This window comes from Scyliorhinus torazame, chromosome 1, assembly GCF_047496885.1.
Source record: "Scyliorhinus torazame isolate Kashiwa2021f chromosome 1, sScyTor2.1, whole genome shotgun sequence".
NCBI classification, from domain to species: domain Eukaryota; kingdom Metazoa; phylum Chordata; class Chondrichthyes; order Carcharhiniformes; family Scyliorhinidae; genus Scyliorhinus; species Scyliorhinus torazame.
In genome coordinates this window covers 141,943,233-141,958,461 of record NC_092707.1, presented here as the reverse complement: position 1 = coordinate 141,958,461, position 15,229 = coordinate 141,943,233, and the positions used below count along the sequence as shown (strand labels likewise).

Here is a 15,229-nt window from a genome sequence, read left to right as displayed (position 1 = left end):
GCCGGCGGCATCACTTGGTCCCGCCAATGGCAACCCAGGATGTGAACAACAGGAAACCCAGTAATAGCGGCAGGACTGGAAGATTCCACCACCGGCCTGTAGCGGGCTGCCTCTTTCGCTGCAACCACACTGTGGGGCGAGCTGAAAATCCCGCCCAATGATAAAATAGAAAACAAAGGTTAAAGGGGTTTAAAAAAAAAAAAAATTTAGTGTACCCAATCAATTTTTTCCAATTAAGGGGCAATTTAGTGCAGCCAATCCACCTAGCCTGCACACCTTTAGGTTGTGGGGGTGAAACCCACACAAAAATGGTGAGAATGGGCAAACTCCACACGGACAGTGACCCAGAGCCGGGATCGAACCTGGGACCTCGGCGCTGTGAGGCAACAGGGCTAACCCACAGCGCCACCGGTTAAAGGGGTCTTTAGCTCAATCCTATTTTATTTTCTTTGTCAAGAAATTCATGAGATTGCTCCACATTAATAATGCTGAAGCAGCTGAAACTCATTTTCCCCTGGTTGCTAGGGATTGTCCTTGTGCTATAGGACCCAGACCTGTCAGGGAACAGCAACAACTCCAGATAAAGCAGCAATTGATACTGCAGGACCAAAGGTCAACTTTACTATCAATTCAAAGTGGAGCTAAAAGCTTTAGACTGAGGGTTGTCTTCTTAATGTCAAGCTTGTTGTAGAGTGGTATAACACAAGAGAAGGCTATTTGTCCCATTGTATCTATGCCAGCCCCTTAAATAGCACCCCAATTAGTTCCACCCCTTGCTCTTTCCCTTTACTCCTGAAAATAGTTCCCCCTTCAAGTATTTATCCAATTTCCTTTATTATTAAGATATTATTGAACTTAGCACAGTGGCGCAGTGGGTTAGCCCTGCTGCCTCACAGCGTCTTATAAGACCATAAGACATAGGAGCAGAATTAGGCCACTCGGCCCATCGAGTCTGCTCTGCCAATCAATCATGGCTGATATTTTCTCATCCCCATTCTTCTGCCTTCTCCCCATAACCCCTGATCCCCTTATTAATCAAGAAATAATAATAGTCTTGGTTGGGTTAAACCATGGTTTAACCCGGAGATCCACTCCCTACTGAGGCCCATGTCTGAGGCATTCAAGCTGGCCTATACAAGAAATCTAGATATGACCGTGCAAAGTTATCAGGGATGTCAAGAGACAATACTAGATTATGCTAGAGTCACAGACTAATGACACGGTCTCTCGTCGGTTGTGGCAAGGCTTAAACAATATAACGGGCTACAAAGCAAAGCCGAGTAGAATCTCTGGAATCAGAGCACCCCTCCTGAATGAACTCAATGTATTCTATGCTTGTTTCGGGCAGGAATCAACAAACCAATGGCACATGCCCCAATAGCCGTGGACACACCCATACCTACCATCACAGCCTCAGAGGTCAGATCCACTTTCTCGAAAGTGAACCCTTGGAAAGCAATGGGTCCTGACAGAGTCGTTGGTCGTGCGCTCATATCCTGCGTGGACCAACTGGCGGGTGTGCTCACAAACATCTTCAACCTCTCCCTTCACTGTTCCGGCATTCCTACCTGTGCCAAAAAGACCACTATCATACTGGTGCCAAAGAAGAACCAGGCAATGTGCTTCAACGACTACCGTCCGGTGACCCTGACATCTTTCATTATGAAGTGCTTTGAGGAGGAAGTCATGAGACACATCAACCCCAACCTTCCAGATTGCCTTGATCCACTGAAATTCACCTACCGGTCCACAGTCAACGCCATCGCCCTGGCCCTACACTCATCCCTGGAGCATCTCAACAACAAGGACACCTACATCAGACTCCTGTTCATTGACAGTTCTGCTTTCAACACCATAATCCCAGCCAAGCTCATATCAGAACTCAAAACCTAAGACTCGGCTCCTCCCTCTGCAACTGGTTCCTCGACTTCCTGACCCATAGACCACAATCAGTAAGGATAAACAACGACACCTCCTCCACGATAATCCTCAATACCGGGGTCCCGCAAGGCTGCGTACTTAGCCCCCACTATACTCTTTATACACACATTGCTGTGTGGCAAAATTCAGCTCCAACTCCATTTAAAGTTTGCTGATCTCAAACAATGATGAGTCAACGATGAGGAGGGAGATAGAGAACCTTGTGGCATGATGCAACAACAACAATCTGGCCCTCAATGTTAGCAAATCTAAGGAGCTGGTCATCGACTTCAGGAAGTGAAGTGTTGTCCATGCCCCTGTCTGTATCAACGGGGCCGAGGTGGAGATGATTGACAGCTTCAAATTCCTAGGTGTGCACATCACCAACAATCCTGGTCCTGCTGCACCCACGTCAGCGCCACTACCAAGAAAGCACAACAGCGCCTGTACTTCCTCAAGAAATTAAGGAAATTCGACATGTCCACAATGACTCTTACCAATGTTTATAGAATCACCGTAGAAAGCATCCTACCTGGCTGTATCACAGCTTGGTATGGCAATTGCTCGGTCCAAGACCATAAGAAACTACAGAGAGCCATGAACACAACCCAGCCCATCATGCAAGCCTGCCTCCCATTCATTGACTCTGTCTACACCTCCCGCTGCCTTAGAAAAGTGGGCAGCACAATCAAAGACCCCTCCCACCCGGGTTATTCTCTCTTCCAACCTCTTCCATCGGGCAGAAGATACAAAAGTTTGAGAACACGCACTAATAGATTAAAACACAGCTTCTACCCCGCTGTTACCAGACTCCGGAATGGCCCTCTTATGGACTGAACTGATCTCTTCACGCATCTTCTCTACAGCTGTAGCACTATATTCCGTATTCCGTATGTATCATCCAATGTCTATGTCTATGTATTTATTGTATATTCTATGTTTTCATGTATGAAGCAATCTGCCTCGACTATTACTAGAACAATACATTTCACTGTACCTCGGTACATGTGATAATAAATCTAAATCTAATGTAAAAAATTATTAGGGTTGGAGGAGGTTCACGTGGAGCATGACCAGCATGTTCCAGTACTGTAAATACTATTTACGTTTGTAATAGTAGAGCAAGAGTAAGGAGATATGGATCTCCAAGAAGGTTACTGGTCTATCTGTAGGCTGTTCTGGATCTTTTGCGATGTGCTATCCTCACCAGATGAAGAGACCTTAAGTGAGTTGTTAATACTCCTCAGCAAAGTCCACTGGGAAAATGACACCATAGATCAATCCTGGCCGCTTGCATCAACAGGTGTCAACAAAGTGTAAGCTGCAGTGGCTGGCAACATCACCTATCTAGAAGGGGGCTGTAGCGTGCCTTTGTGTTTCTGAAGGCCTAGCAAACCCACTATCATCAAAATACTACACAAGCGCTCAGCTGTGCACATGTGCTGCGGCGGGTGGGAACAACTCAACGAGTATTGCCCTGAACAGGAGTTTTCTTTTATTCTTTCACGGGATGTGGGCATCACTGGCAAGGCCAACACTGGCAAGGGGCAGCACGGTAGCACAGTGGGTAGCATTGTTGCTTCACAGCTCCAGGGTCCCAGGTTCGATTTCCGGCTTCGGTCACTGCCTGTGTGGAGTCTGCACGTTCTCCCCATGTCTGCATGTGTTTCCTCTGGGTGCTCCGGTTTCCTCCCACAAGTCCCGAAAGACGTGCTTGTTCGGTGAATTGGACATTCTGAAGTCTCCCTCTGTGTACCCGAATAGGCGCCGGAATGTGGCGACTACGGGCTTTTCACAATAACTTCATTGCAGTGTTAATGAAAGCCTACTTGTGACAATAAAGATTATTATTGTTATTACTTGATGCCCATCCCTTTTGCCTTAGAATAGAGTGGCTTGCCATTTTAGAGTGCCGAGTTAAGTGTCAATCTCATTGCTGTGGGTCTGGAGGCAGATTTTCTTCTCTAAAGGACATTAGTGATCCAGATGGGGTTTTAACCACAATCGAGTTATTGAGACTAGCTTTGAATTTCAGATTTTATTAATTGAATTTAAATTCCCCAGTTGCTGTGGTGGGATTTGAACCTGTGTCAATTAGCGTGGGACTCTGGATTACTCATCCAATGACATTACCACTATGCCACCCTTTGCCCTGGCTGCAAGAGTTTCACATTGGAAAAGCCTCCGCCATTTTCTACTCACACTTATTGTCATTGTGCACAACTATCACATTTCGGGTTTGTTTGATCAGCGCAAATGCTTTTCCAAGTTATGGTATTATTGTACTGTTAATTTCTGCTTATAAAAAGGTTAGCTCCCAAGGCTATAAATACTTCAGCTCATCTAATTAAACTTTATGACCTTCAAGAAAAAACACTTTATCTGCACATAAGAATAATACATTACACATTGTGTGGTATGATAGCACCTCTTTTACAAGATCACATCTCATACACATTAATGTCAGCAATGCCGCAGGAGATCCAATACTCTTACTAAACGATATATCTGAGGTGAAGGTGTCACATTCCAGGTGTCATACCTGGTAACAGGTGTGAAACAATATTAAACTGCTCTATGTTTTTCAGCTGCAGCCAATTCCAAACTCCAGATAAAGTCTGAATAATTGGTGGGTGCTCAATGTACACCTTCACATCCTTAAAGGGTCACTTCTGCACTTTGCTGGCATCATTATATCCCGCACAGTACAATAGGACTGTAAACTGAGTGTGAGCAATGCCGTGGTGGACACTAATATTATAAAATGCACTGACAGTTTTAAAACAAGGCTCTAAATTTGGACTTGCTCAGAATGTTCGAGCTTAAATCACACAGCTTATTACATTAAAACCACTCAACTGAATTACTGGAACTCATTGCTATTCATATATTGCTCTGCACATCTAACCTCAGTCCCAAACAGTAATCTCTTTTTCAATCAACATTGTCCTTGGACTCTACATAGTGCAGAGGGTTGTTTTCGAGTGAAGCCAGTTTCAGATTTAAGTTTTATTAAATAGGCAGGCATGGGGAAAAGAGGGCCTCACCATTTTTATGTTTCAATCTTCTCCTGTAGCCTGGTAATACAGCAGAATAGCTCCAAATGATATATTGACTTACTATTGACTTGTTCATGTTGGGCGGCTGCTGTGTGAGTGTGGTGACTCTCTGGTTTTTCACGGTCTTCAATCTTCCCGGTTGGTGAAGAGAAGAAGTCGCCTTGTGGTCTGTAACTGAACCCATGAACAGAGACAGGTGGAGAGAATAGACGTGAAAGAAGCAGCAATTGAGCTGGCTGCACAGCTACAATGTTTGACACTGGGGACTCGAGACGTGTTTGCTTCCAAGGAGCTGTTGCTAAGTAACTGGCAGTAACAGCAAACGTCATTTCCGAATACTTTGTGAAAGAAGTTCTTGTTTAAGCGTAAAATTATGTTAAAGAGTGAAGTCAAAAGGTGGAATTACAAATGCCCCCCTCTCACCCTCTGCAAATGTGAATTTGTGAGGTTATTTACCTGCAGATTTTCAGCTTTGTTGCTCTTGCTTTGCTCCCAGTTCTACTGCCTCAGCAAACAAGCTAGCTGCAAAACTAAATGGTAACTCAGAGGATCACAAGCATGCTTAAGAAACATAGATGTTAAGGGGAGGTTGACCAAATCTGCTTCCCTTCACCCTCAGCGTGACTTGGCTGAGATTGCCACTTGAGCAGTCTCACTGGATAATGCAAGAAAGCTCAGGGTTGACCAACACCTTGAAAGGAACAAGTTGTCTAGGGCTCTGGTCCTCTTTAATATCAAACAGTTCAGCAACAACCTTTGTTTTTCATCCTCTACACAATGATTGCTGATTAGAGCATGACAACGTTATGAACATGCGTAAACTGAAGATAATGGAATTGTGAAACTTAACAGGTGTAATGATGTCAACTATAGGAACTTGGGGGCAGCACAGCTGCGCAGTGGTTAGCATTGCTGCCTACGGCGCTGAGGGCCCGGGTTCAATCCCGGCCCTGGGTCACTGCCCGTGTGGAGTTTGCACATTCTCCCTGTGTCTGCATGGATTTCACTCCCACAACCCAAAGATGTGCGGGCTAGGTGGATTGGCCAAGCTAAATTTCCCCTTAATTGGAAAAAGATAATTGGATACTCTAAATTCATTTAAAAAACTGTAGGAACTTGGCGGAGAAGTTTGCAAAAGGGAGAAATTTATATTTTCTTCAACTGAATTAATATAGAACAAAATAACTCATTATAAATTTAGAGCAAAGCCTGTTAATGAAGGTGTTTCCGTGAAGATTCGCAATGTGGACAAATAAATAGTTACTGTAGCATAGGGTCTGAGTACAGTACCACCTACAGAATAATGTAAGAAGGCACATGACCCAGACCTAGGATCAATGTGGAGTTGAAAAGAGACATGTTAAGATTTGAACGTGGAGATAGTTCTTTGCCTGTATCCTTTGCCGTATTAATGTATCTAGTTACAAGTGTTATGGGTCAGGGTTTAGAGAACCCCAAAGTGTATCATGGAGTTCACCTGACCCACAACTTTTAATAGATTGTGGTATGGGGAGCACACGGCCCACTCTACAAGTGTGGTACTTCAGAAATGGAAAAGTTATTTTTTAAAGCAAAACAATGTTTATTCTATGAACTGAAATTAACCTTTTTAAAACAAACAGTGAATATCTTAGCAACCATTAATTCAAAGATAACGCCCCAAAAATACAACACTAAGTAACCCGTATGCTGTCCTTTTACACCCAAAAGACTTAACAAACATTTAAACATAAGCACATCAGAGTTTACAGTCACTACTGAAAACATTTATAATTCTTCTGAATTCACCAAATGATCAAGAGATAGTCCTTCATAGCAGAGAGATCAACAGTACAGCTGCTTTGGCTGACTTCAGCAGCAACACAATGAAAAACGAAACAAAAAAGACAGACACACCCAAGCTTTTCTCAAAGTGAAACTAAAATGCAGAGCCAGAGCTCAGCTCCACCCACACTATGACATCACTGCAGTAACATGAGCAGCTAACCATTTCTTAAAGCGACATTCTCATGACACAAGTAATAAAATCTTGCTGTTGATATACAGAAGGCTATGAAGATTTCCTTAGCACCATTAAAATATAGCGGCAATATTAATTGGCCACTTAAGGACCTCAATTGGGGCAAGTACAGGCTTCTCAGCCAAGGCCTTGCCTGCCTTAGCTTAAAATCGCTCTGTGGATGGGACGGGTGGGAATCCAGAGGTAATACCATTCCCTGCAGTTTCACACTCTCCCCCCACCCCCCGCTCCTCCCCTACCCCTGTCTAAAAGCCAGTTGGTGTGGAAAGTGTAAAGTTCAAGCTCATGGCTCGAAGACCTCCAAGTTGAAACAATGGATACTTCACTTCATGCTGTAGGAGGAATCCGGCTTCCAGTCAAAGGCATCCTGCAAGCGGCTCTGAGGCACAATTGGTTAGCACTGTTGCTTCACATCGCCAGGGACCCAGGTTCAATTCCTGGCTTGGGTCACTGCCTGTGCAGAGTCTGCACGTTCTTCCGGTGTCTGCATGGGTTTCCTCCGGGTGCTCCGGTTTCATAGAACATAGAACGATACAGCGCAGTACAGGCCCTTCGGCCCACGATGTTGCACCGAAACAAAAGCCATCTAACCTACACTATGCCATTATCATCCATATGCTTATCCAATAAACTTTTAAATGCCCTCAATGTTGGCGAGTTCACTACTGTTGCAGGTAGGGCATTCCACGGCCTCACCACTCTTTGCGTAAAGAACCTACCTCTGACAATGGTTTGTTTGAGTTTGCGCGGTTGTTTAAAGGCAAGTAGTGGGGGTGTGGGGATGACCTTGGCAAGATGTTCATCTTCATCGATGACGTGTTGAAGGCTGTGAAGAAGGTGTCGTAGTTTCTCCGCTCCGGGAAAGTACTGGACGACGAAGGGTATTCTGTCGGTTGTGTCCCATGTTTCCTCCCACAAATCCCCCAAAAGGTGCTTGTTAGGTGAATTGGACATTTAGAATTCTCCCTCAGTGTATCCGAACATTGTAGTGATTCGGGGATTTTCACAGTAACTTCATTACAGTGTTAATGTAAGCCTACTTGTGACACAGATAAAGATTATTATCGGGAGAAAATGATCCAACCCTCTGCATGGTCCACAAACAGGATGACTCTATTAAGCCGCGATGCCTGTGTTGTGTTTAACCTCTTGCAATGGATTAATGAGGTCAACCAGCAAGGACCTGGCTCCAAATACAGACGAGAGCTTCTAAAGCACTTCATGGAATTGTCTGCCTGAAAAATGCCCACAGGATTACATTCAGGAGTGACACAAGCCACAAAGAATCCCCCACCCGCTCATGAAGGAATGACAGTGGCAGCTGGGTGAGGTGGTGAACAAGTAGTCATTTCCACACTCAAACAACTTACTATATGGTGCTCGAGAATGGTTCCAGTTCAAAAACCAAACAGATCTCAATTTAACAAGGGTGTGCCGGGGTGGTCCAGTTCAGCTTCTGGTCAATGCTAATCCCTAGGATGTTGATTGTAAGGGATTCAGCGATGGTAATGCCATTGAATGTCAAAGAGTGATGGCTAGATTCTCTCATGCTGGAGGTGGTCATTGCCTGACACCTGTGTGGCAGCCATGTTGTTTGCCACCTGTCAGTCCAAGTCTGGATATTGCCCAGGTCTTGCTGCATTTGGATATAGATTGCATCAGTATCTGAGAAGTTGTGAATGGTGCTGAACATTGTTAGCATCTCTACTTCTACTATGGCTTGTAGTTGAAGGATCATCAAACGTAATAAGGCGCTGCCTTCTGTGAAACAACAGCAGCTTTGATTTTAGTAAGACTATCCTGAAATGTAAAACTGTAATAACCCTCACGAGACCCATGGGAATGACCCAATTGTTTTCCCCATAGGGCTCGTGAAATATGATCTCCCCCCGCTTATGGGTGGAGGCCTATCAGCCGGGGCTCGTGTACCAGGTACTTAAAAGCCAGCCAGGATTGGGACTGGGATGATGGGTAGTCCTGGCTGGGACTAATGTGCTGTATGCTGCGTTTTGACCTTTTGTTTATTTAAATAAACCTTCTTTATGTAACCTTCTTGGGACTCCTGAAAATATTATAACCAGTGACGAGGAAAAACGACAGCTACGATTCTGGACAACCGACACGCCCTCCCTAATAGCACAGTGGGTGTACCTACACCTCAAGGACTGCAGCAGTTCAAGAAATACGCTCACTACCACCTTCTGAAGGGAAACTATGGCTGGGCAATAAATGCCAGCGTAACCAGCGACTTCCACATCCCGTAAATTAATTTTTTTTAAAAGGACCACTTTTAAATTCCTCAGCACGAGAGCAAAGTCAGAGCAAGTTTTAAAATTCTGCTTTTTGGGAGACTTAAAGCTTTTGATGCAGATGTAGAGGATTGGGCCCAGTATGCTGAATGGATGCGGTATTTCTTTCAGATGAATACAATTATGGGAGATGACCCTGTTTCTTATCCTGTGTACATAACGGTAAATATACTTTGTTCAAAAACCCAATAAAAAACATTTATATTAAAAAAAATGGGAGATGACCAACAAAAGGTAATACACCTGACCGCCTGCGGAATTCCAATCTTTAGTGTGATCAAAAGCCTTACCTACCCAGTAGCCCCAGATTGAAAGACTTTGACAAGCTGGTTGAACTTGTGGCAAACCATTACGACCCCAAACCCTTGGTGACTGTACTTAGGTACAGGTTCAATACGGCCGGGCGAGCCTCGTGGAGTTGGTCACGGAATTCCTGACGCGCCTACACAAGTTGGCCAAGCATTGCGACTATGGGCTATCCGTTCCACAGTTGCTGCGAGACCGCCTCGTGTGTGGCATAAACAACATGGCAACCCAATGTAGGTTATCAGCAGAACCTTCTTTGAACTTAAAAAATGCCATTGAATTATACAGCTCACATGAAAACGTGGAGAAGGGAGTCCAGGAACTGCAGGGCTGCATGAATATGGAGGTAAATAGCATTGGCCGAATCATGCACCCAAGAGCAGAGCCTATGCATCCAATCGCCACCATAGCAATATTGTGGTCAGACCCGTTGGCCAAGAGCCACTGCAGCCCGATGAGACATCTCTCTTGAGCTCCAGGAGGACGATTCACAATGATCCTGCACCTGTGGTCGCAGGAATCATGGGGACCATGGATACCAAAACCATCAGCGAACATGTCGCCCAGGTTACGGGACCTGTCTACCCAGAGCCAGGGCTTTACACTTAGCACAACCCGAGGAGGATGATTGCATACAACTCAATTGCATTTGGGCACTAAATGTAGCCCCCATCAAGTTCACCATCCAGGTAAATGACCACCCACTAGAGATGGAAATAGGCACAGGCTGTTGTCTCGGTCATTGGACAGTCCGTACAGGGATCCAACACCTGGGTCTAAGGGACACTAAGGCATGATTGGTGACATATACAGGAGAACCATTGTCCATCATTGGAACAACGACGGCTCCGGTTGCCTACAGATTCAGGAGCCCGGACCCAGTCTGTTGGGTTGCAACTGGTTGCAGAGGCTCTGCCTAGATTTGTGGCAGACCTTTAAAATAGGTTCAGGCGAGTTGTACGAAGTCCTGGGAAAATACGCGGATGTGTAATAACCCTCACCAGACCCATGGGGATGACCCAATGGATCTCCTCGTGGAGCGAGTGGAATACGAGCTCCCCTGCTGAGGGGCGGAGGCCTGGCAGCTGGGTCTCATGAATCAGGTACTTAAAAGCCGGCCAGGATTGGCACCAGCATGATCGGTAGTCCCGGCTGGGACTTATGTGCTGTATGCTGCATTGTGGCCTTTACTTTGGTTTTCCTAAATAATACTTCAAGTTGAACCTTCTCGGGACTCCTGAAAATATTATAAAAACGACAGTTTATAGACTAAATTAACAGCTGTGAATATGGCCAGTGTGAAGAATAAAATGGTGGAGCAAACTAGACCACAGTTAATAATATCACTGCTGACCACTATTCATTAATTATTTGTCTTATGTAAGAACATAAGAACTAGGAGCAGGAGTAGGCCATCTGGCCCCTCGAGCCTGCTCCGCCATTCAATGAGATCATGGCTGATCTTTTGTGGACTCAGCTCCACTTTCCGGCCTGAACACCATAACCTTTAATCCCTTTATTCTTCAAAAAACTATCTATCTTTATCTTAAAAACATTTAATGAAGGAGCCTCTACTGCTTCACTGGGCAAGGAATTCCATAGATTCACAACCCTTTGGGTGAAGAAGTTCCTCCTAAACTCAGTCTTAAATCTACTTCCCCTTATTTTGAGGCTATGCCCCCTAGTTCTGCTTTCACCCGCCAGTGGAAACAACATGCCCGCATCTATCCCATCTATTCCCTTCATAATTTTATATGTTTCTATACGATCCCCCCTCATCCTTCTAAATTCCAACAAGTACAGTCCCAGTCGACTCAACCTCTCCTCGTAATCCAACCCCTTCAGCTCTGGGATTAACCTAGTGAATCTCCTCTGCACACCCTCCAGTGCCAGTACGTCCTTTCTCAAGTAAGGAGATGAAAACTGAACACAGTACTCCAGCTGTGGCCTCACTAATACCTTATACAATTGCAGCATAACCTCCCTAGTCTTCAACTCCATCCCTCTAGCAATGAAGGACAAAATTCCATTTGCCTTCTTAATCACCTGTTGCACATGTAAACCAACTTTTTGCGACTCATGCACCAGCACACCCAGGTCTCTCTGCACAGCAGCATGTTTTCATATTTTATCATTTAAATAATAATCCCTTTTGCTGTTATTCCTACCATAATGGATAACCTCACATTTGTCAACATTGTATTCCATCTGCCAGACCGTAGCCCATTCACTTAACCTATCCAAATCCCTTTGCAGACTTCCAGTATCCTCTGCACGTTTTGCTTTACCACTCATTTTTGTGTCGTATGCAAACCTGGACACATTGCCCTTGGTCCCCAACTCCAAATCATCTATGCAAATTGTGAACAATTGTGGGCCCAGCACTGATCCCTGAGGGACACCACTAGCTACTGATTGCCAACCAGAGAAACACCTATTAATCCCCACTCTTTGCTTTCTATTGATTAACCAATCCTCTATCCATGCTACTACTTTACCCTTAATGCCATGCATCTTTATCTTATGCAGCAACCTTTTGTGTGGCACCTTGTCAAAGGCTTTCTGGAAATCCAGATATACCCTATCCATTGGCTCCCCGTTATCTACCGCACTGGTAATGTCCTCAAAAAATTCCACTAAATTAGTTAGGCACGACCTGCCCTTTATGAACCCATACTGCGTCTGCCCAATGGGACACTTTCCATCCAGATGCCTCGCTATTTCTTCCTTGATGATGTATTCCAGCATCTTCCCTACTACCGAAGTTAAGCTCACTGGCCTATAATTACTCGCTTTCTGCCTACCTCCTTTTTTAAACAGTGGTGTCACGTTTGCTAATTTCCAATCCATCGGGACCACCCCAGAGTCTAGTGAATTTTGGTAAATTATCACTCATGCATTTGCAATTTCCCTAGCCATCTCTTTTAGCACTCTGGGATGCATTCCATCAGGGCCAGGAGACTTGTCTACCTTTAGCCCCATTAGTTTGCCCATCACTACTTCCTTAGTGATAACATCCTCTCAAGGTCCTCACCTGTCATAGCCTCATTTCTATCAGTCACTGGCATGTCATTTGTGTCTTCCACTGTGAAGACCGACGCAAAAAACCTGTTCAGTTCCTCAGCCATTTCCTCATCTCCCATTATTAAATCTCCCTTCTCACCCTCTAAAGGACCAATATTTACCTTAGCCACTCTTTTTTGTTTTATATATTTGTAGAAACTTTTACTATCTGTTTTTATATTCTGAGCAAGTTTACACTCATAATCTATCTTACTCTTTATAGCTTTTTTAGTAGCTTTCTGTTGCCCCCTAAAGATTTCCCAGTCCTTTAGTCTCCCACTAATCTTTGCCACTTTGTATGCTTTTTCCTTCAATTTGATACTCTCCCTTATTTCCTTAGATATCCACGGTCGATTTTCCCTCTTTCTACCGTCCTTCCTTTTTGTTGGTATAAAACTTTGCTGAGCACTGTGAAAAATCGCTTGGAAGGTTCTCCACTGTTCCTCAACTGTTTCACCATAAAGTCTTTTCTCCCAGTCTACCTTAGCTAGTTCTTCTCTCATCCCATTGTAATCTCCTTTGTTTAAGCACAAAACACTAGTGTTTGATTTTACCTTCTCACCCTCCATCTGTATTTTAAATTCCACCATATTGTGATCGCTCCTTCCGAGAGGATCCCTAACTATGAGATCATGAATCAATCCTGGCTCATTACACAGGACCAGATCTTGGACCGCTTGTTCCCTCGTAGGTTCCATTACATACTGTTTAGGAAACTATTACAGATACATTCTATAAACTCCTCCTCAAGGCTGCCTTGACTGACCTGGTTAAACCAATCGACATGTAGATTAAAATCCCCCATGATAACTGCTGTACCATTTCTACATGCATCCGTTATTTCTTTGTTTATTGCCTGCCTCACCATAATGTTACTAATCTTAAAGGACAATCACACTTAGTTTCAAAATCAAGGTCTATAAAGTAACTTTTAAATATTCCAAAGATGTGCAGGATTGGTCATGCTAAATTACCCCTTAGTGTCCAAAGGTTAGGTGGGGTTATGAGGATAGGGCGGGGAGTTGCGCATGGATGGGGTGCTCTTTTGGGGGGTCAGTGCAGACTCGATGGGCTGAATGGCCTCCTTCTGCGCTGTAGGGATTCTATGATTCTATCATTCAATACAGGCTTAATACAGGATCCTGTAAATTCAGGAGCAAAGCAGAAATAAAATGCAAAAATGCAGAACTGCCTCAGGCCTCCAGCACTCCTGATGGGACTCATTGACTGATTATTTTAATGTACCGGGATCGTTTTCAATATATATTTTAACCATAGTTAGGCTTTTATAATAGGGTAATTTTCTTTTTAAAAAAAAATTATTTCTTGTTATGTAATTTTTTTTTTAATGAACAAGCAATGTAACCGGAATGAATTTCCATTTGGACAATAAATTGAAATTTGATGGAATAAATTAGTTGCATTTACATAGCACTTTTAATGCAGTAAAACATTCCAAAGTGTTTCACAGGAAGCATTCTCAAGCATAATTTGATACAGAGATACCAAGGAGAGATATTAGGATGGATAAACAGAAGTTTGGTCAAAGCGGTGGGCCCTAAGGAACATCTTAATAGAGGAGAGAGGGGTTTGGAGCAGTGGGGCTGGATAGAGGGCCTGCGATAGATGGGGGAATGTCTGGGGGGAATGGAATTGAGAGGTTTGCTCTACACAGAACAGCAAGGACTCAATGGGCAGAATGGCCCCTGTGTTGCAATGACTATGACTTTATATTGATCCTCGATGTTAGATTAACTGAAGGGCGAGGGGGAGAAGAATGGTTCAAGCTTAAGATAATGCAATGAGGCTTCACCAGAAAGTTCATGGGCAGGATTCTCCGTTTCTGAGACTAAATGTTAACGCCGGTGTCATAATATACACCAGTATATCATGGTGCAGACACACACACTGATGGACACACAGCAAGACCAATCAACACACACAACACCGCACCCAGTCACCAGTTAGAGCACACTCACTATAAAGACAGAGGGCATCAGTTTTCTCGCTCATTCGGGATGCAGCCTTTCAGAAGGACAGAGCTTACAGCTTACAACACAGATCTTCACAATGTGCTGAGTGCATAGACTGGTTAGCACAGGCATTGGTCTTTAGTTTAATCTAACATCGTGTTAACCCACAGTGAAAGTATGTTCAACAGTTTCTAGCTTAATAAAATAGTGTTGTACTATTACAAGTGTTGGTAGCCTGTCTATGTTACTGCTAAGGTAAACGCAGTCTCCACAGATCCAGAGTACCCAACACATCATGGTACCAGTAGTTGAGCGATATTAGAACTTCTTAGACCTACCTGCAAGTGATCTGCCTTCCACCAGCATACAGCCATCCTGCAAAATGGACAGCGTCCGCCCGCCGCTGCCGCTCCGCATCACCGGTAACCTGGGGGCCAACTGGAAGATATTCAAACAACGCTTCCAGCTCTACCTTGTAGTCACAGACCGGGAAGCTGCCTCAGACACCAGGAAGATCGCTCTCTTCCTATCCACGGCCGGGGACCATGACATCCACATTTTCAATTCTCTCACCTTTGC

General features: G+C 44.3%; 1 protein-coding gene across 2 annotated transcripts in view; it reads right to left on the bottom strand.

The window, feature by feature from the left end:
• Positions 1 to 5,258, bottom strand: part of pacrg (PARK2 co-regulated) — a 502,671-nt gene extending 497,413 nt beyond the window's left edge. The window contains exon 1 of one of the 2 annotated variants that reach the window (XM_072500922.1): positions 5,041 to 5,258. In XM_072500922.1, coding sequence (XP_072357023.1) covers positions 5,041 to 5,163 — 123 coding nt within the window. In that variant the 5' untranslated portion in view covers positions 5,164 to 5,258. The remainder of the gene's footprint in view (positions 1 to 5,040) is intronic. The other variant, XM_072500921.1, reaches the window with a different exon arrangement.
• Between the last annotated feature and the right edge of the window lie 9,971 nt (positions 5,259 to 15,229).